Raw genomic sequence first — 21,484 nt, forward strand, 5'->3', positions numbered from 1 at the left:
GTTTGTCATAGCTTTTCTTCCAAGGAGCAAGCGTCTTTTAATTTCATGGCTGCAGTCACCATCTATAGTGATTTTGGAGCCCAAGAAAATGGGCTCTCATTGTTTCTCCATCTATTTGCCATGAAGTGATGGGACCAGATGCCATGATCTTAGTTTTTTGAATGTTGAGTTTAAAGCCAGGTTTTTCACTCTTTCAGCTTCATCAAGAGGCTCTTTACTTCCTCTTCGCTTTTTGCCTTAAGGGTAGTATCATCTGCATATCTGAGGTTATTGATATTTCTCCTGGCAATCTTGATTCCAGCTTGTGCTTCATCCACCCTGGCATTTTGCATGATGTACTCTCCATATAAGTTAAATAAACAGGGTGACAATATACAGCCTTGACATACTCCTTTCCCAATTTTGAACCAGTGTGTTGTTCCACATAGGGTTCTAACTGATACTTCTTGACCTGTATACAGGTTTCTCAGGAGGCAGGTATGGTGGTCTGATACTCCCATCTCTTTAAGAATTTTCCACAGTTCCTTGTTATCCACACAGTCAAAGGCTTTAGCATCAATGAAGCAAAAGTAGATATCTTTCTGGAATTCTCTTGCTGCTTCTATAATCCAACAGATACCGGCAATTTGATCTCTGATTCCTCCGCCTTTTCTAAATCCAGCTTGAACATCTGGAAGTTCTTGGTTCATGTACCTGCCTGTTCACTTTAATGCCTGTTGCAGATATGTATAACTGTGTTTAGCCTACTGTAGTTACGTAGAACTCTGTATACGAGCACACACACAAAAAGTCTGGCATGGTGTGTAGAATTAAGTGTATAAAATGTAAATGTCATGGTGTTACGTTTCGCTCTTTACAGGAAGAGTTCTTTCACAATCCTCATGCAGTTGACATTGAGTCTGAAGATTTCAACAGCCTGCCCCTTGAAGTAAAGCATGAAATCTTGACTGATATGAAGGAATTTACTAAGCGGAGAAGAACATTATTTGAAGCGATGCCAGAGGTGAAATATACAATAGCATGTTAATGTGTAAAGTTAAGAGTGCCAGCAAAATTTTTTGTTAAAATAAGAGAATCTTGATAAACATTACTTACACGATCTTTTGTTTTCAGTAAACAGCCTTTGTATATTTCTGAGATCTATGCAACATCATTTTGTATAAGTTGGAGCTTACAGATGCTTACTCACAGAAGACCTCTTGACTTTCCACCAAGACCAAGTCTTATCTCCTGCTCTGTGTTCTCACAGCTCCCTGTGGTGTCTCTTTAGATTTTTAGCACCCAGCTGTGCCTACCTTGTGCACTTCTGTATTTTCAGTGCTTAGCTCAGTATTTTTCTCATAGTAGGTACTCAGTAGTTCAGTCCTTAAGTTAGTTCATGAAAGTTATTTTAATCCATCATATACATTGTAGACTATTCGCAGTAATAGAGAACCTAATCACAGTGGAGAAGTTTGTTCTAACTTGAAATTCCAGGTATCTGTTCCCCTGAAGGCTAGAAGTGTAGTCGGATCTCCCGTCTTCCCTCTTCCTCTTTCTGGATGGTGGTAACAGGGAATTCAGTGGTAAATTCCTCGGTTTGGAGCCTCTGATGGTGGCTTCGCAGCTGCAGACATGGGAGGTGGGGCAGTGCGTAGAATCAGGTTCTGTTGAGTATGTTCCCTGGTCTCACTGTACCATCATTACTGTGTTTAGCTGGTGAATGAGTCTTGTTTTCCTTCCTACTGCTACAACCTGTTCTTTCTAACATTGTTCTCCATTAACTTTACCTATAAATTTTGTAATATTCCTAATGAATGGATGTGGGGCTTTTTTTTTCCTATAGACTTTTGAACTTTTCTTTGATTGATAAGAAAAATATGAAAAAGGCAGGAGCTATTTCTTTTCCCATCATTCCTTTCTGCTTTTCTATGAAGCACATGAATGTAGGAAAATGCCAAGGTGTACAGAAATGATGTACAAAGGACAGAAGTAAATTTATTTTCACCTCTGGGGAGGGGCGAATCTGTGCTCAGTTTATCAACCAAGCGTTTTAAAAAATGATTTGTATTTATTTATTTTTGGCTGCACTGGGTCTTGTTGCTTTGCACGGGCGTTTCTCTGGCTGTGGGGTGTGGAGAACTACTCTTCGTTGCGGTGCATGGGCTTCTCAATGCTGTGGCTTCTCCTGTTGGGATCATGGGCTCTAAGGCGAGCAGGCTTGGTAGTTGCAGCTCTTGGGTGCTAGAGCACAGGCTCAGTAGCTGTGGCACACCGGCTTAGTTGTTCCACAGGCTGTGGGATCTTCCTGGACCAGGGATTGAACCAGTCTCTCCTGCATTGGCAGGTAGATTCTTGAATCCTGAGCCACCAGGGAAGCCTTCTGAAGCCCTCAGTCAAGCGTTCTGTTTCTTGAGTGTGAAAGGACCTCTGGCTTGTCTTTGAGGAAATAGAATTTGGATTATGTAAACAACAGTGGAACAGATGAGAGAAAAAGAGGCAGTCCCAATGCCTTGCTCCATTTCTTCTCTTTCTGCCAATGCAGAGCCTCTGGGCTGGGTCAGCCAGGGTAGAATGGTGCACAGCCCATTGGATCTATCATGCTGGTAGCTGAGGGAAGTTCTGAGTCATACAGGTTGGACCTTTGCATTGTCTGTACATTAGGCAAATGCAATATTGATAATAGTAATGTTGGTGAGAATATGAGTAATCATAATAATTTGGTAATAATTTAGTATAAGGCTTAGCAACCTGGTTTTGACCCAAATCTACCATGTAACTAACCACACGGTTCTAGGGAGGTTACTTAAACTGTTTAAGTCTCAGGTTCTTCATCTGTAGAATGGAGGTAATGACTTCTGTCTCCTTGGTGGTTGAGTATAAAATGGGATAGTGTATGTAAGAACACTTAGAAGAATGCCTTACTCAGGAGATGTGCTGTAAATGTTCAGTATTATTAATAACTGACTACAGTGATTTATCGTGTGTCTTTTGTGGACCAGGGACCAGCACTTCACTTGCATTCTAAAAAACTGTCTGTTAAGCCACAGTCAACATTTCAGACTCCCTGGTGTGCATCCCATGTTCGACAAATCTTTTTTGAGTAAATAACTGAATGATGAACAGGATTCATGATTTCTTTTCTTTTGCCAGTTCTTTTTGTGTGAAAGATTACTCTTTAACAAGGCAATTACGGCTCTCCCCTGCTACTCACATTTTACGTTTCTAGTGTGAAAATGCCACCAATGGAAAAAATCGGTTATCGCCTTTGGGGAAAAGGGTGGAAAGATGGGAATATTGTCTGTGTTTAATATATGAAACCATTCTGTTTGTTTATTTTGTTTTAGGAGTCTAATGACTTTTCACAGTACCAGCTAAAAGGCTTGCTTAAAAAAAACTATCTAAACCAACACATAGAAAACGTCGAGAAGGAAATGAATCAACAACATTCAGGGAAAATCCAAAGGCAGTATGAAGACGAAGGAGGCTTTCTGAAGGAGGTGGAGTCCAGGAGAGTGGTCTCCGAGGACACGTCCCACTACATCTTGATAAAAGGTACCACGCACCATCACTTACTTGATGGTTAAAACCCGAAAGTATGTCGTGTCTCTGAATTCTGTAAACTCCCACCTGCAGATAACATGAATGAAGCCCTACTTAATTTATTAAGTGTAATCATTATTAATGTGATGATCTATACAACCACTAATGTATTAACTAGTACCGTACCAACCCACTTTAAGATTAATTAATTCCTAGTTGCTGGTTAAATGAGAATTTATAACTTCATGAGAACAAGTATATTCTTACGTATCTAACTAGAAGCATGCTGTCACCCTGTAGAACTACCTAGTGACCCTGTTTTAATTTTTCTCAAGGTGTTCAAGTTAAGAAAGTCACAGAAGCGGATTCAGAGTCCCTTCCTTCTTGCAGCGAAAAGCATAGTGGGGCTTTAGACACGAAGTCACCTCCGTGTGAAAAACTGAAGCCAAAGAAAGAACCCGACACCTCCCCTCCCTCCCCGAGAACCTTGCTGGCCATGCAGGCTGCTCTGCTGGGCAGTAGCTCAGAAGATGAGCTGGAGGGCAAGCATCGCAGGCCGTGCGATGTGAAGAGCCCACCAGCTCCCGCCTCTGAGGGTTCTGTGTCCCCGCTGACCCTCTTGGCCATTCAGAGAGCTCTCGATGACGACGATGAAGATCTGAAAGTGCATGCCGGTGTGCAGACAGAGAGGGCGGGCAGGAGAAAACCAAGACCGCTGGTGAGCAGTTCTGATGAGGAAGCTGTGGAAGAACCTGAAGTGAGAGATGGAGACCGAGAGCTGTTGACGGCAGCGCCTCGTGCTGCCAGTGTGACCCTCACAGAGGAGCATGTGACCAAGACCAGTGATGAAAAAGAGCAGACAGACTCAGCTCCTTTACTGCAGACTGTCTTTTGTCAAGGCAGCGAGTCTAGCTTTCCAAAAGAACAGACGCCATCTATGCATGCGTTGAAGGAACCCTTTCAGACCAGCGCTGAGTCTACAGCTCAGGATGGAAAAGATCTGGTGCCACACAGGGATGTGCCTGGGCTCCCGGGGGGACCAGAGCAGATACCAACACCTCCGGCAAGTCCAAGTTCTGGGTCAAGGAGTGGGACATACACCAGAGTGTCCGAGCCACAGCAGGCTCTTCCACCCGAGAGTAAGCATGACACCTCTGTTCTATCAAGTGATGACGAAGCAGAATCTGAAAAAAATCCTGCCCCTGACATCGTTGACACCACCAGTTTGCAAGAATCGAGTAACACCCTGAGTGTCGCTATAGACACAGTAAGTGACTTAGGAAATGAGGCACCTATTAGTGCCTCAGAGCATGAGAATTTCTTGAAAACCATCCAAGAACACGAGTCCATTGAATCTGCAGGCCAGGGTTTGATTTTGGTGCCAGAGTCCATGGAACCAACGGAAGTAGACTCTGAAGACAGTGAATCCGACGGTAGGTGCTTGTGCTTTCCTAAGAGATAAAGAAAAGCAGGATTTCACACCTGAGCATAGTCCAGGTCCACATTGTTCAGCTGATGAACTAGAGACCCAGAAAGGTCAAGTGGCTTTGCCAGGGACACATAGCTCATAATGTGATCTTGACCTTTCCTGGTGGCTACTCTTTTTGTTTTATTTAAATTAGGGAGGAAGTGCCCTAGTTGGAGAAGGTAAAGGTGAGTTTCCCTTTTAATTTTTTAGTTTTTTGTTTTGAAATAATTAGAAAGTTTAAAATGTTGAAAAAAATACTTCAAAACCTATTTCCCTCACCTAGAACCTCATTACTGGCATTTTACCACATTGGTTTTTCCGTATCTATCTCTCTCTATATATATATGTTCAGTTCAGTTAAGTCGCTCAGTCGTGTCCGACTCTTTGTGACCCCATGAACCGCAGCTCACCAGGCCTCCCTGTCTATCACCAACTCCCAGAGTCCACCCAAACCCATGTCCATTGAGTTGGTGATGCCATCCAACTATCTCATCCTCTGTCGTCCCCTTCTCTTCCTGCCCTCAATCTTTCCCAGCATCAGGGTCTTTTCAAATGAGTCAGCTCTTCGCATCAGGTGGCCAAAGTACTGGAGTTTCAGTTTCAACATCAGTCCTTCCAATGAATACCCAGGACTGATCTCCTTTAGGATGGACTGGTTGGATATCCTTGCAGTCCAAGGGACTCTCAAGAGTCTTCGCCAACACTACAGTTCCAAAGCATCAATTCTTCGGCACTCAGCTTTCTTTATAGTCCAACTCTCACATCCGTACGTGACTCCACTCCCCTGCAGAGGTGACCAGAGGGTGGAGACTGGTGCAGTGTAGACCAGGAGAAACCATAGCCTTGACTAGATGGACCTTTGTTGACAAAGTAATGTCTCTGCTTTTTAATATGTACACATGTATATTATATATCTATACACATTTATGTACAGTCAAACCTCATTTTTCACAGATTTCATATTTGTGAAATTGCCTACTCACTGAAATTTATTTCTTAGCTCAGAATCTGTCCTCACAGTGGTGTCTTTGTAGTCATCTGCAGACGTGCAGAATGACCAAAAAGTTGAGTGACCACACTGTTCCCAGCTGAGACTGAGTGGGAGACACTCCGTCTTCTTGGTTCCACTCCCCTGCAGAGGTGACCAGAGGGTGGAGACTGGTGCAGTGTAGACCAGGAAGCTCCAGCTCTGGGGCCATCAGATGGGGCTGGAATCCCAACCCCTGCACCTGTTCATGGGGCTGTGCAAACACCTTTGAACTCACACTCATGTCTGTACTTCCTCTCCAGTGTCACAGCTCTCACTCCACGCTCTGACCTGTTTGTAACTTCCCTGGCTGACAGTGAAGGACCTTCCACTGTCTTCAGTGTATTTACATATTGAGTCATTCTCTGTAACCACCTCCTGGTCTCCCTGGCCGCCTCCTTGGAGGACGGCTGTCTCCTTGGCCCCAGCCCCCAGCCCTGAGCCCCAAGCCCTCTGTCTTGAGTATGTCCTCAGACCCAGCCTCCTCCACCTAAAGTGGAGGAAGGGAATTAATCCGTAGATACTTTTTAAAGAGAAGAAGAAATATTGAGAGAGGAGGGAAGGGACGTGGAAGATGAAGAGCTGTTTCTCCCTCTTTCTCCAGGGCTCTTTTTCTAAGTCACAGCTTTTTTCTTTGCTGTGTTCATAGTAAAACAGCATAAAAACATTTTCAACAACCTCCATAATTGTGTACATACCCTGATAGTTCTTTTTTAATTTTAAGACAATGTAAGTTAGAGAACATTTTTGTATAAAACAGATGTGTAAGTATTGAAAGCTCAGTTCCTAATTTCAAAGACAGTGCCAGTATGTCTAGCTGACGAGGCTTATTTTGAAGTTATAGACACTTATTACTAAATCTATTTAATAATAATATACTATGGTTATGTGTTTTCTGTTACTTTTAGGTCTTTCCTTTTTAGGGTAAAACACTTTTCAAGATTCTTTTAGAAAGCTCTTGATTTCAGGATCAGTTCAGTTCAGTTCAGTCGCTCAGTCGTATCCGACTCTTTGCGACCCCATGTATCTTAGCACACCAGGCCTCCCTGTTCATCACCAACTCCCGGAGTTCACTCAGACTCACGTCCATCGAGTCAGTGATGCCATCCAGCCATCTCATCCTCTGTCGTCCCCCTTCTCCTCCTGCCCCTAATCCCTCCCAGCATCAGAGTCTTTTCCAATGAGTCAGCTCTTCTCATGAGGTGGCCAAAGTACTGGAGTTTCAGCTTTAGCATCACTCCTTCCAAAGAAATCCCAGGGTTGATCTCCTTCAGAATGGACTGGTTGGATCTCCTTGAGTCCAAGGGACTCTCAAAGAGTCTTCTCCAACACCACAGTTCAAAAGCATCAATTCTTTGGTGCTCAGCCTTCTTCACAGTCCAACTCTCACATCCATAAATGACCACAGGAAAAACCATAGCCTTGATTAGACGGACTTTAGTAGGCAAAGTAATGTCTCTGCTTTAGAATATACTATCTAGGTTGGTCATAACTTTTCTTCCAAGGAGTAAGCATCTTTTAATTTCATGGCTGAAATCACCATCTGCAGTGATTTTGGAGCCCCCAAAAATAGTCTGACACTTTTTTCACTGTTTCCCCATCTATTTCCCATGAAGTGATGGGACCAGATGCCATGATCTTCGTTTTCTGAATATTGAGCTTTAAGCCAACTTTTTCGCTCTGCTCTTTCACTTTCATCAAGAGGCTTTTTAGCTCCTCTTCACTTTCTGCCACAAGAGTGGTGTCATCTGCATATCTGAAGTTATTGATATTTCTCCTGGCAATCTTGATTCCAGCTTGTGTTTCTTCCAGTCCAGCGTTTCTCATGATGTACTCTGGATAACTTTAATATTTCACTTGTAGACAAAATGACCTCATTATTTTGATACAGGAAGTTTCATTGAAGTGCAGAGTATAAATAGCAGTGATGAACTTCCAGCCGAGTTACAGGAAGCTTCCAGACCTCCCTCTGGACAAGGTGAGGAGGAACCGACAGGAAGTGAGAAGGAAGAAGCCACCAGTGACTCCGAGGGCCTCCCAAGAGAGATTTCTGAGAGTGAGGCCGTGGCTATTGAGAGACGCGAAGAGACTGAGAAAAATGCAGAGGATTCGCTCCACGAGTGGCAAGACATCGATCTGGTAATAACGTGACGTCGCGCTTTTACTCATTGCTAAGGAAGCCAAGTTAAGTAGCTTTCGGGTTTCCCAGGAGTTGTGGGTTGAATCCTTACTAGCTGCTCATACGCATCTTCTTGCTCCTCCTGACGGCGTCTTTCTCGCTAGGTTGCCGGCTGGGATAGTGTCCGTTCCTTGTGTGAGGTAGTGAGGGAATGCTAAAGGTTTTACAGACTTGCTCAGAAATCCAAGTGGAAAGCTTCGTAAGGAGAAACGCTTATTGGTAACTTTAGTCAGTCTAAATGCAGACTTTTTAGAACCAGTGAACTTAACTGGATTATTAGTGTAATTGTCTACAAATGAAATTATTTTACAGGACGAGCTGGAAGCTCTGGAGAGCAACCTCTTAACCCAGCAGAATTCACTGAAAGCTCAAAAACAGCAGCAAGAGCGGGTGGCCGCTACTGTGACGGGGCAGATGTTCTTGGAAAGCCAGGTGGGTGTACAGCCGGGGCCTCCTTGAACAACACCTGCCGTGTCTCTACTGAATAGCTACTGAGTAAGACCCCCCGAGGGAACGTGCACTGAATGACACGTTTAGGCACGGCCCCCACTTCCGGGGCACGGCCCCCACTTTCGGGGTGACGACCTCCACTTCCGGGTGACGGCTTCCACTTCCGGGGGTAGGACAGGTCCCGCTCCTCAGCAGGGCTCATGGAATGTCTCACTCTTCAGGAACTGCTCCGCCTCTTCGGCATCCCCTACATCGAGGCTCCCATGGAAGCAGAGGCTCAGTGCGCCATCCTGGATCTGACCGACCAGACTTCCGGAACCATCACCGATGATAGTGATATTTGGCTATTCGGGGCACGGCACGTCTACAAAAACTTCTTCAATAAAAACAAGTTTGTGGAATATTACCAGTATGTGGACTTTCACAACCAATTAGGTAAGACTTCAGAGTACGATTACTTTTTGAAATTTACCTTAGGAATTTATATTATGAATTCTTTCTTTCCAAGGGACTAGTTGGTGTATTGATAGAAATGGTAGGGGGAGACCAGATTCAATCCCTGGGTTGGAAAGATCCCCTGGAGAGCGAAATGGCAATCTACTCCAGTGTTCTTGCCTGGAGTATGCCATGAGCAGAGGAACCCGGAGGGCTACAGTCCATGGAGTTGCAAAGGGTTGGACACGAGTGAGTGGCTAACCCTTTCACATACATGTTTTCGTATGATGGTCTTTTGCTTCTGGAGAATAGGGTTTTGTTGCTTTCTTTTAGTTGCATGGGGTCTTTGCAGGAAGCTCAGTGCAGGCTTTCTCTAGCTAAGGCGCCTAGGGGCCGCTGTTCCCTATGGTGCGTGGGCTTCTCACTGCGGTCGCGTCTCTTGCTGCAGAGCACAGGCTCTAGGCACGCGGGCTTCCGTCGTTGTGGCTCCTGGGCTTGGTGCTGTGCAGCATGTGGGATCTTCCCAGACCAGGGACCAAACCCATGTCCCCTGCATTGGCAGACAGGTTCTTACCCACCATACTACCAGGGAAGTCCAGAATAGGATTGTAAATTCAGAATGAAGAAATTAAAGCCCTTGTCATGTTCAGATGTTTTCTGCAGTTTCAGTCATCAGACCTGGTTACACTCGATTAGTCCCCCGCATTCTCCAGAGTAAACTGGAGGTGGCAGAGAGGGGAGGCAGGTGTGAGTCACTCCCGCCGGAACCATGAGCCTCAGGGTCCTGTATTATTTCTGGCAGTGATCCCTCATCGTCCCATTCCTTCAGCAAATACACACTGAGTGATTCCTATATGCCAGTTGTTGTTCTTGGCATTGGGAAGTGGGGAAACAGCAGAGAATAAAACAGTCCAGCAGGAGACACAGATGATAAAAAAACACATAAATCATAATTTGACAGCGGTGTGAGCCAAATGGAAAAATAAAGCCACCAAAGAGAGGCAAGAGTGTCCTGCAGTCACAGGAAGTATGTGTCCTTTGTGGTCAAACAAGGCTTTACTAATCGTACCTTTGTGGCTGGAGCTAAAGGAGAGAGGAAGCAGGAGCTACAGGTACCTTGGGGTGAGCATGTCAGACAGAGGGGCTGGCATGTGCAAAGGCCCTGAGGCAGAAAGAAGCCTGCTTGGCGTGTTCTAAAGAAGCATGGAGGTGGTTTCGGGTTGGATTTTGTCTCCCCAGAATTCATGCATATAGAGTGGACTTGCCTTGAATGAGGAGGTGGGATGGTAGGGAGCAGGTAGGGGAACAGTGAAGATCTGGGCCTGACTGTGTTGTTTCTGAGACGCCCATGTGACATCCTGATGAACCCTGGATTATATGTGGCTGTGGTTCAGAGAAGAGGTCTTGGGGAGAGAGCTGCATTTGGGGGTCACAGGTTATGGGACATTGAAAACTGTGAGGATGGATGAAACTTTAAAAATCCTAACGCAATGTCATTTACAAAAAAGAATCCTGTTTCAGATAATGAAACAGATATCTTTGGACATTGGATGAGGATATACACACAAGTATATTATCGTTATAAGAAAATAGTTATAAATCTTATGTAATAAATGTGTATAAAACAAAAGATGTAAAAATATGTAATAATTTTTACTTTAACAGGATTGGACCGGAACAAATTAGTAAATTTGGCCTATTTGCTTGGAAGTGATTATACAGAAGGAATACCAACTGTGGGTTGTGTTACCGCCATGGAAATTCTCAACGAATTCCCTGGACACGGCCTGGAACCACTCCAAAAATTCTCGTAAGTCCTTTCTAAATTTCTTTAGTTCCGGTGTTTATATATAAACACCCAAATTAAACAGGACTATTACTTACATTATGAACTGTCACAGATCATTCTTCATTGGGAATGGAGGAAGAGGTAACAGTTGGGGTTCTAAAGCTTCTTTTCCCTTTCCTAGCGTTTGAGGAAATCAGAGAAGATTCTGTTCAGATTATATTTTTTATCTGAGCTAAAGGATATGTAGCCAGTCCTGTAGGATTTCCTGGGAACGTAGAAGTTACCATTTCATTCCTTCACGTATTTTTTGAGTGGCCATTATGTGCCAGACAGTGTGCTGGGCTGGAATAGGAAAGATGGCCGAATCACAGGCGGTGCGCTTAGGAGCTGCCGCACGCTGGGGCCAGGGGAGGCGTTCGTGTACTGGTGCTTCTGTGTCTGAGCGTGCCGAGGGAGATCGGCCAGACCGGGGCGTGGGAATATATGTCTTAGCTCGTCAATGGCAAATAGAAAAGGGCATGGAACGGGTGAAGAGCAGGAAGACAGAGTGTCGCCTTGCTTTCTTCTCTGCTTTCCCTTCTACCCAGACCCTGCTCGATCACTCCCCACTGAAGCAGAGCTACTCCGAGTCTGTGGGCTGAATTCAGCCCAGCTGTGTTTGGTTTGACCTACACAGTATGTTCTTCTTTCACTTGGAATTGGCTACCAACACTGAAATTGGGGGAGATTTCACAGAAAATTTTGGAGGAAGGGAAATGAGACCTGAAAGTGCTGAGTCCAGATTCCCAAATAGTCCCAAAGCACAGAAGAGCAATTCCACTCCACTGGGGTGGTCAGGGCACGGACCCTTCAGTTTTATATCTCAGTCGCTGCCACCCCCTGTTGTCCCCCTGGAGCTCAGCTGGTGGGCAGGTCATCATGGCCGTCTTTCACGTTTGTGTTAAGTGCCTGGGCCGCTTGTTTTAAGGAGGGGTGATCCTTTTGGTTTGATGAGTTTGCTGTGCCGCTCTTCCTAGTGGCAGTCATGATTACTGTGTTGAAGCTGAAAATTCACAGGCCAGTAAGGGAGACATGGAGGTATTCTCCCATTGCCCTCTTGGACAGTATTATAGAACTGATGAAGATAGATCTTTTGTTTTTTTTTTTTTTTTCCTTTTCGCATTTTGATCCTGCACAAAGACTGCAGTTGGTCTTTCTTAGCACTAGAGGGCGCTGCTGCCTTGGTGAGGGGCCGCCCTGACGGAGACCAAGTCTGTCAGTTCCTAGGACTCAGTATTGAAGCAGTGATTGTGAGTTTTTTAGGTTCCATTGAATGAATATATTGGAAAGGGTTATATTTACGTTTTTTTAATTTTCATGCTATTTATTTATCCTAACTATATAAAATTTTCTGGCTGTTGGCTGCATTACAAGCTACCTTAAGTCTCAGTGACTTCACGCAGCAATAGTCGCAGATTTTGCTCATGAATCTGCGGTTTGATGAGGCTGCATGGGGATGTCTTGGCTGATTCCAGGTGTGTCAGGGGCACCTGAGCTGGGCTGGGGGAGGTCACTTGAGATGGCCCACTCCTAGCTGGTGAGTGGAGCTGTCAGCAGAGCTCAGCCAGCAGTGTGGATCGGGGGCCTGGATCCTCTCCATTGGACCCCCTCACAGCACGTCGGTAGCTTTCAAGGCAAACAGTCTAAGAGACAGGAAGTGGAGACTGCAGTCTCTGAAGGCCCGGCAGAGTCACTTCCTTGGCCACAGAGTCCGCCCGCCTCAAGGGGAGGAGCATGGAACCCTGCTTCTTGTTGGGCGGAGGGGCCAACATGGGCTCTAACCTACCACAGTGATTTGTACTCACAACAGAAAAATTGAATAAGGAATAAAACATAAAGAAAATTAATAGCTGTATCCTCACTTAGGACATTGCCTAGCATAGGATAAAAGAGAGCTGTTAGTGTTTTTTATTATTGTAAATACCCCTATGTACTTTTTCTCTCTTTCTCCACATATATGTATTTTCCCCAGTATTGGGATCATATTTGATGTAGAGTTGTATTCTGCATTTTAAAAATTTGACAGTCTTCATGGTGTTTTTACATTTTATTAAATATTTTTGGGTTCCTTATTGTAGTTGACTTGAAGTAAATAATACAGATACATTACTTCAACTTGGGCTTTCCTGGCGGCTCAGCCAGTAAAGAATCTGCCTGCCAATGATGGAGATGCAAGAGACGCAGGTTCGAACCCTGGGTTGTGAAGATCCCCTGGAGAAGGAAATGGCGACCCACTCCAGTATTCCTGCCTGGAAAATTCCATGGATAGAGGAGCCTGGTAGGCTCAGATCATGGGATTGCAGAGTCTGACACGACCGAATGTGTGCATGTGCATACATTATTTCCTTTTACCACTGGGAAAGACACAGAGGAATTGTGGCTAAACTAAGTTTAGCTCTTTGTCTGCAGTGCGTCAGCTACAAGGTCTCACTGCTTCATGAAGACTGGTTTCCTTTGCCTTGTAGAGAGTGGTGGCACGAAGCCCAGGAGAATAAGAAGATAAGGCCGAATCCATATGACACCAAAGTGAAAAAAAAGTTGCGCAAGTTGCAACTCACGCCTGGCTTCCCTAACCCGGCCGTGGCGGACGCTTACCTCAAGCCTGTGGTGGATGAGTCCAAGGGGTCATTTCTGTGGGGCAAACCCGACCTGGACAAGATCAGAGAGTATCCTTTCCCTTCCTCAAGACACAGGGAACATCAAGGCAAATGTGTGTGTTGGTTTAAAACCTACGAAACATGAACTTGGATCACTTTTTTCTTAATATTGCTTTAGCTAAGATGCTCCTTTCCATTCCTTTCTCTCCATTTCTTTTTGGGAGTTAAGTATGCATAACATAAAATGTTACCATTTTAACGATCTTAAGTGTACTGTTCAGCGATTATGACATACTTTCCCATTATTGTATATTCACCCCCATATTCTTCTCATCTTCTGAAACTAAAGCTCTGTACCTATTAAACACGAGCCCCCTGTCTCCCTCCCGACCCTGGCCACTGTCATCTGCTTTCTGTCTTTGTGGCTTTGACCACTCCATGTATGTTCATCACATAAGTTACACCATACTGTATAGATCTCCTCGTGACTGGCTTATTTCACTTAGCATAATATCCTCAAGGTTCATCTAACTGTAGCATGTGGCAGACTCTCCTTCCTTTTTAAGGCTGAATACTGTTCCAATGTATGTAATATCACATTCTGTTTATCCATTCATCTGTTGACGGACACTTGGGTCCCTTCCATGTTTTAGTTATTGTGAGTCATCTCCTTAGTTTTAAGGAGGATCTTTATTTGAAATAAATAGTGATAAGCAATCATATTTAAGTATTTATTCTGAAAGAATAGAAAAGATGATTAGGTTTGTTCTTTTTATTACTGTTCTTTTCTGCATATTTAAATAATCACTTGGATAGATATTTTAAAGTTTGCAGTAGTATTAATCTAACTACATCATTTTCTTTCAAAGAAATATATATGATATCAGAAATTCATTTTTATCCTAGATTAGCCTGTTTTTCACAGTCACTAGTCTTGGGTGTCCTAAAATGAGAGTTGGATATCTTTTATCTTAGAGGATATTTATAAGAACATACTGCCATTATGTTGGAGTAATTTGTTATCTTCTTTTACCATTTTAATCTTTATAAATATGAAAATCTTTGGAGATATGGGAAGTGGAGTCAAGGGTAGGTTTCTTGGACCTTTTTACTTATCACTTGTATATCTTTAAAAACAGTATAAGTCTTAACTGCCTGCATATTTTGTCAGCGGTATTTTGGCTGGAACAGGACGAAGACAGATGAATCTCTGTTTCCTGTATTAAAGCAACTGAATGTCCATCAGGTAATTGTGACAGCTCTTGTCCTAAGTTCAGGATAGTGAATAAAGTTAGGAAGGCTGTGATGGCCAGCTGCTAAAGACCTGTTAGTTTTACTTTATGGGGCATCCCTGGTGGCTCAGACAGTAAGGAATCTGCCTGCAATGCAGGAGACCTGGGTTCAATCCCTAGGTCAGGAAGATCCCCTGGTGAGGAGAATGGCTACCCATTCCAGCATTCTTGCCTGGAGAATTCCATGGACAGAGGATCCTGGCAGGCTATAGTCCATGGGGTCGCAAAGAGTCAGACATGACTAAGTGACTGTAAAAAGAGGCCTCTGTGTGGCCCTCAGTTCCCTTGGGTAGGTAACTGCATCTTGTTTTATCCATGAGTGTGTTCCTGCCCACACAGGAACCTCCTCTCACCCCAGAGACAGCCCACAGGATGTACATACAGGTAAATCATTCTTCAGAATTCAGATCAAATCCTGCAAGATACATGTTCAGATTAAATTCTTTTCAGTTAGGTCAGGTTAACCTTGAAAAAAAGAAAGTGTAAAGCTGAAGTAGACCGCCTTTCCAGAAAGTTTCGTGTTGTTTGTTTGGCGACTTTCTGTGCTGGACACCTTGTATGCCCACCAACAAGAAAGTTAGTTGGCTTAGTAACTGATTACTGCTTAATTTCAGATAAATTTTGTTGTAATACTGTTCTCCTTTTTCATGGGAGAAGTTCATATAAGTTTATTTCTCCAAAATTAGAAAGTGAAAAAAATGAATTAAAATTACTCGTTGTTTGCTTCTTCCAACATAGAGGTTAACATTTAGGTCTGTTTTCTCTTATTTTCCCCCTCCTTCCCACATATATTTGTTACCAGACATAATTGCAATTTGATATAAATAATCCCCCCATTCACTGGTTAGGGTAAGTTTTTTTGTGTGTGTTTTTTGCATAGCTTTCATTTTAAATGACCAGATTACATCATTTCATCAAAGAGATTTAACTTCATTGGTTCACTTCCCATAGCGGACCTTGAATTTTCAGGTTTTCATATGTAATGCTGTGATGGACATCAGGCATATAACTTTTCTCAAACAACTATTTTTAAGGACTGAGTTCCTGAAAGTGGAGTTTTAGAACAAAAGTCAAGAATATTTCTTACGACTCCTAATATGCAATACTGTGAAGTTGCTTCCTAAAGGAATCATGATGACAGTGTTTTTAAAAGGAAAGAGTAGAATTTAGAAACAGACTCCATGATATCGTGTTGCTATAAAATAAGATGATTTTGTCCCTGAAAAATATTTAACTCTCCTTGAATGCCGACAAAGGGGTTTCTTACTTGATACGTGGGCAGAAGGATTAGTTGACAGAGGTGGCACTTTCAAGTCTGATGTTGAAAGTAGAATTTACTGCCAGCATTCATTTGGGAGAGATGGACTTCTTGTTTTTGCATTGTCTTCCCTTTTTAAAAAATTTTATTTATTTTTAATTGGAGGATAATTGCTTTACAGTGTTATGTTGGGTTTTTGCCATACATCAACATGGGTCAGCCATAGGCTTACCCTTTTGAAAAAGGATGAGTTAGTATTTTCTGAAAGAGTCATCCAGTGCCACAAATACAAGGTGGAACTCTTTGATTTGCTTTGTAAAGTTTGCTTCCTTGTCTGATCGATTATTATTTCATTTTTTTAGACACAGCTCCGAATTGATTCTTTCTTTAGATTAGCCCAACAAGAGAAACAGGAGGCCAAGGGTATTAAGAGCCAGAGGCTTAACAGAGCTGTGACATGTATGCTGAGAAAAGAGAGAGAAGCAGCAGCCAGTGAGATAGAAGCAGCTTCTGTTGCCATGGAGAAAGAGTCTGAGTTCCATGATGAGGCGAAAGGAAAAACCCAGAAGAGAGGCACAGCAAATAGATGGGAAGAGCCATCCAGCCTGAAAAGAAAGAGGCTTTTGGATTCTAAAGGAGGGAACGAAAGTGGTGGGTTTTTGGGGGAGGCCTACCTCTCGCAGTCATCTGAGGCCTCTTCAAGTGAGGATGCGGAGTACTTCCCTGCGATGGGCGTGCAAAGGGTGAAAGCACCTGGGGGGTCCAGAGCCCGCTCGTCAGATGCACGGAGCACAGCACAGCCTGCTTCCCGGAGGGACGGCGGGACCACCACGAGCAGCTCCAGCGAGGACGACGATGGAGGGAGGGCGAAGCCCGTCCTGGTGACCGCCAGGCCTGTGTTTGGGAAGAAAAAGAGGAGACGGAGAGGCACGAGAGGAAGGAAGTAGAAAACCTGAATACCCACACAGCCTCTGTAATTGGGCACAGCTTAATGTTTTGTGATGAATTTGTTGTGGGGAAATAATAAAATTCACGGCATTTGCACAGTCTTTGTTGTGTGGCTTTTAAAAATATGAACCTTAAGCTGGACAGTTACTTATTTTCTTTAATATGTTACCTTTTTCTAGTGCTTTCCACTTCATTGAATATTCCTTTGTATCTACAGGCCTCATCTGTTTATGTTTCCAGTATTATGCAGTGTCTAGTCTTTCTAACATTAGAAAGGGAAAAGGGGTTTCTGTTGATCAGTACTTACTCTCAGTGTATGTTCCCTCTGACTTTCCAACCTAGATGAGAATAAAATATATTTATCTTTATATCCATTTCATTTATGTAAGCATTATGTATGTGCATGCATGCTAAGTCACCTCAGTCGTGTCTGACTCTCTGCGACCCTGGACCGTAGCCCAGGCTCCCCCATGCATGGGATTCTCCAGGCAAGAATACTGGAGTGTGTTGCCATGCCCTCCTCCAGAGGATCTTCCTGACCCAGGGATGGAACCTGCGTCTCTTATGTCTCTTGCATTGGGAGGTGGGTTCTTTACCACTAGCACCACCTGGGAAACCCCTTATATAAGTATTTTTATGTTTATATTTGCGTTCATTTACGTTTACATTCCAGTGCAGCTTCTCAAATACTTGGACTATAGCTGCTGCATTTCTTTGCTCATTATTTCATTCTTCCTAATTTGAAATACGTCTTCTGCTTCAGCCTTCTCTAAAAGCTTTCTTCTAAAGTCAACACTGACTTCCACATAAACAAAATCTTTTCTTCTTTTGTGTGTGGTTTCTTTAAATTTATTTTTTTTTTATTAAAGGATAATTGCTTTACAGAATTTTGTTGTTTTCTGTAAAACCTCAACATGAATGAGCCATATACATATATTTTCTCCCTTTTGAACCTCCCTCCCATCTCCCTCCCCATCCCACCTCTCTAGGTTGATACAGAGCCCCTGTTTGAGTTTCCTGAGCCACACAGCAAATTCCTGTTGCCTATCTATTTTACAAATGGTAATGTAAATTTCCATGTTACTCTTTCCATACATCTCACCCTCTCCTCCCCTCTCCTCATGGCCATAAGTCTATTCTCTATGTCTGTTTTTCCACTGCTGCCCTGTAAGTAAATTCTTCAGTATCATTTTTCTAGATTCCAAAATAAAATCTTTCCTCAATACTTCTCTTCTCTGGAGATATTTTAAATAGAACAGTTTTGGGGAAGGGTTGGGAAGAGAGACATTAACTTTTTCATGTTATTCTCTAATTTCTCCAAGCTATGTAAAATTGAGAGTTTTCTGCATATGTGTTTGTAGGTAGAATAGCAGTAGTTTTGCTAAAATGTAATTTTGTTGCCTTGATAACTTATATTTGTCCTGCACTGCAGTAGCTAGAGTGAAGGCTAAGCTGCTGTAACCAAGATGTGTTCCTATACTCTGTGAACCACTGTTTCCCTGGTGGCTCAAATGGTAAAAGAACCCGCCTGCAATGCAGGAGTCCCAGGTTCGATCCCTGGGTCGGGAAGATTCCCTGGAGAAGGAAATGGCAACCCACTCCAGTATTCTTGCCTGGAGAATCCCATGGACTGAGGAGCCTGCTGGGCTACAGTCCATGGGGTCTCAAAGAGTTGGACACAACTGAGCGACAAACACTTGTACTTTCAAGTAAGCTGAGACACCAGCTCTTCCTCAGCAGTCAGGCCAGTCTGGGCTGGTGAGGCAGGTGAGCACCTTGAGGTCATGCAGGGTCCGGGTTCAGCCATTCCCTGGGTACTGTGCCGCTTCAGCTGTCTATACCGGTCATGGCTGTTTCTGCAGTGGAACCTCCGCAAAGAGGAAAGACCCATAGTCCTGGGTGAGCGGGATGTCTTATGTTAAAGGTGACTAGAAAAATCACTTCCCGTTCCCATCCTGTTGAACTGAGCTGACCATATTCTTCAGTGTATACTCAACATACTCAGAAATGTAATCTCTACCTGGGCTGTGTATCCAGAAGGAGGAATAATGGATATTCAGAACTATTAGTTCGGTTCAGTCGCTCAGTCGTGTCCGACTCTTTGCAACCCCATGAATCGCAGCACGCCAGGCCTCCCTGTCCTTCACCAATTCCCGGAGTTCACCCAGGCTCACGTCCATCGAGTCAGTAATGCCATCCAGCCATCTCATCCTCTGTCGTCCTCTTCTCCTCCTGCCCCCAATCCCTCCCAGCATCAGAGTCTTTTCCAATGAGTCAACTCTTTGCATGAGGTGTCCAGAGTATTGGAGTTCAGCCTCAGCATCAGTCCTTCCAATGAACACCCAGCACTGATCTCCTTTAGGATGGACTGGTTGGATCTTCTTCAAGAAGTCCCTTTTCCAAGGGACTCTCAGGAGTCTTCTCCAACACCACAGTTCAAAAGCATCAATTCGGTGCTCAGCTTTCTTCACAGTCCAGCTCACATCCATACATGACCACTGGAAAAACCATAGCCTTGACTAGACAGACCTTTGTTGGCAAAGTAATGTCTCCGCTTTTGAATATGCTATCTAGGTTGGTCATAACTTTACTTCCAAGGAGTAAGCATCTTTTAATTTCATGGCTGCAATCACCATTTGCAGTGATTTTGGAGCCCCCCAAAATAAGTCTGACACTGTTTCCACTGTTTCCCCATCTATTTGCCATGAGGTGATGGGAGCAGATGCCATGATGTTAGTTTTCTGAATGTTGAGCTTTAAGCCAACTTTTTCACTCTCCTCTTTCACTGTCATCAAGAGGCTTTTTGGTTCCTCTTCACTTTCTGCCATTAGTAGATGACTTAAATATGTTTGCAAAAAGTCTGTTTACTTAGTCCATATGCTAATTAAGATGTGTGGATGCTCAGTTTGTACTTGACTCTCTGTGACCCTGTGGACTGTAGCCCACCAGGCTCCTCTGTCCATGGGATTCTCCTGGCAAGAATACTGGAGTGGGTTGCCATTTCCTTCTCCAGGGGATCTTCCTGACCCAGGGACTGAGCCCATGTCTCCTGTGTCTCCTTTATTGGCAGGCAGATTCTTTACTACTGAGCCCCTGGGAGGCCCCATACCAATAATAGAAGTCTGGGGGAAAAAAAAAGAAAAAACAAACACCATTATTATGCCACAAGTACAGTATTTACAGGACAATTTGAGATTATATCCTTTTTTCCCTCTAAACCCTGTGACCAAGGTAGATCCTTTATAAGAGAAGAAACAAGTTTCAAGATGTTATTATAACTGACTTTACCAAATTCACCCATCTAATAGGAAAACATTGTGACCTGAACCCAAATCTTAATTCAGAATTCAAGGAGCTCTTTTACCTATAAAAAAAGGTTACCCATTTAAGACAAACAGCAGCATAACAAATTTATCATTTTTCAAAGCAAGTTGGGATACCTGTAACTTATTTAACATGGTGACCATCCTATACTTTTTCTGTAAATTTATATTTCAACTTTTCTGTAGCTTTCTCTACATTTGCAGTTAAACCCACTATAGAACTTTTTATATCATTTATTCTATTTGTTTCATTTTTATAGATTTAAGTTCTCTGGCGTAATTCTTTTTGTCTGTTTTTTTGTAATATCTTAATCACAGTTACTTTGAAGTTGGTGTCAGGCAATCCCGGTATCTAGGTTACCTGTGGGTTTGTTGTCTGTTCCTTGGTATGACTAGTAAACTTTGAGTGAATGCTGGACATTGTGTGTAAAAATTGTCGATGGTGTGAGTCCTCCTCTGGAGAGGTTTCCAGAAGGTATTCTGGCGGGAAGCAGAGGGGAAGGTCACCCTACTTTAACCAGGACTGAGTGGATTCAGAGCTGGTTTGCAGTTTGTCAGACTCCATCTCCTAGTTTTCCTCCATCCCTAAGAAGTAGTTTTCCACAGGTACCAAGTGGGATATTTCTTCTTTTGAATCTTGTTCTGTTTTTAGCCACTTCATGCTTGGAAAGTTAGCCTCTTGCCCTAAACATCTTCCTAAGCAAATAATCTTGAGTAAAGAGTCAGTGCTGTGTTGCTATAAGCTACTTAGAGCTGGAGGCAGAAGTCTCTCTGTACTTCTTTTTTCCAAAACAGTTCAATATAACCAAAATAATCATTGTCGTCGTGTCTGTTCAGATGATTTAGACATTCTGCCTGTCTAAACTGAGGTTTCTTGATTTTTTAAATAACTTATGGGGATGGAGTATTACTCAGCCATAAAAAGGAACACATTTGAGTCAGTTCTAATGAGGTGGATGAACCTAGAGCTTATTATACAGAGTGAAGTACCTCAGAAAGAGAAAGATAAATATTATGTACTAACATATGTATGGAATCTAGATGATTCTGATGAATTTATTTGCAAGGCAGCAATACAGAAACAGACATAGAGAACAGACTTATGGACACAGAGAGAGGGGAGGAGAGGGTGAGATGTATCAAGATAGTATCATAGA

General features: G+C 43.4%; 1 protein-coding gene across 1 annotated transcript in view; it reads left to right on the forward strand.

Moving 5' to 3' along the window:
- ERCC5 (ERCC excision repair 5, endonuclease) overlaps positions 1 to 17,053 on the forward strand; it is a 30,202-nt gene extending 13,149 nt beyond the window's left edge. The window contains exons 6-15 of the mRNA XM_068984658.1: positions 860 to 1,003; positions 3,327 to 3,534; positions 3,858 to 4,955; positions 7,909 to 8,156; positions 8,509 to 8,628; positions 8,868 to 9,081; positions 10,747 to 10,891; positions 13,375 to 13,575; positions 14,668 to 14,752; positions 16,419 to 17,053. Coding sequence (XP_068840759.1) covers positions 860 to 1,003; positions 3,327 to 3,534; positions 3,858 to 4,955; positions 7,909 to 8,156; positions 8,509 to 8,628; positions 8,868 to 9,081; positions 10,747 to 10,891; positions 13,375 to 13,575; positions 14,668 to 14,752; positions 16,419 to 17,003 — 3,048 coding nt within the window. The 3' untranslated portion in view covers positions 17,004 to 17,053. The remainder of the gene's footprint in view (positions 1 to 859; positions 1,004 to 3,326; positions 3,535 to 3,857; positions 4,956 to 7,908; positions 8,157 to 8,508; positions 8,629 to 8,867; positions 9,082 to 10,746; positions 10,892 to 13,374; positions 13,576 to 14,667; positions 14,753 to 16,418) is intronic.
- Positions 17,054 to 21,484: the final 4,431 nt, after the last annotated feature.

This window comes from Capricornis sumatraensis, chromosome 12 (genome assembly GCF_032405125.1).
Source record: "Capricornis sumatraensis isolate serow.1 chromosome 12, serow.2, whole genome shotgun sequence".
In the NCBI taxonomy this organism is placed as follows: domain Eukaryota; kingdom Metazoa; phylum Chordata; class Mammalia; order Artiodactyla; family Bovidae; genus Capricornis; species Capricornis sumatraensis.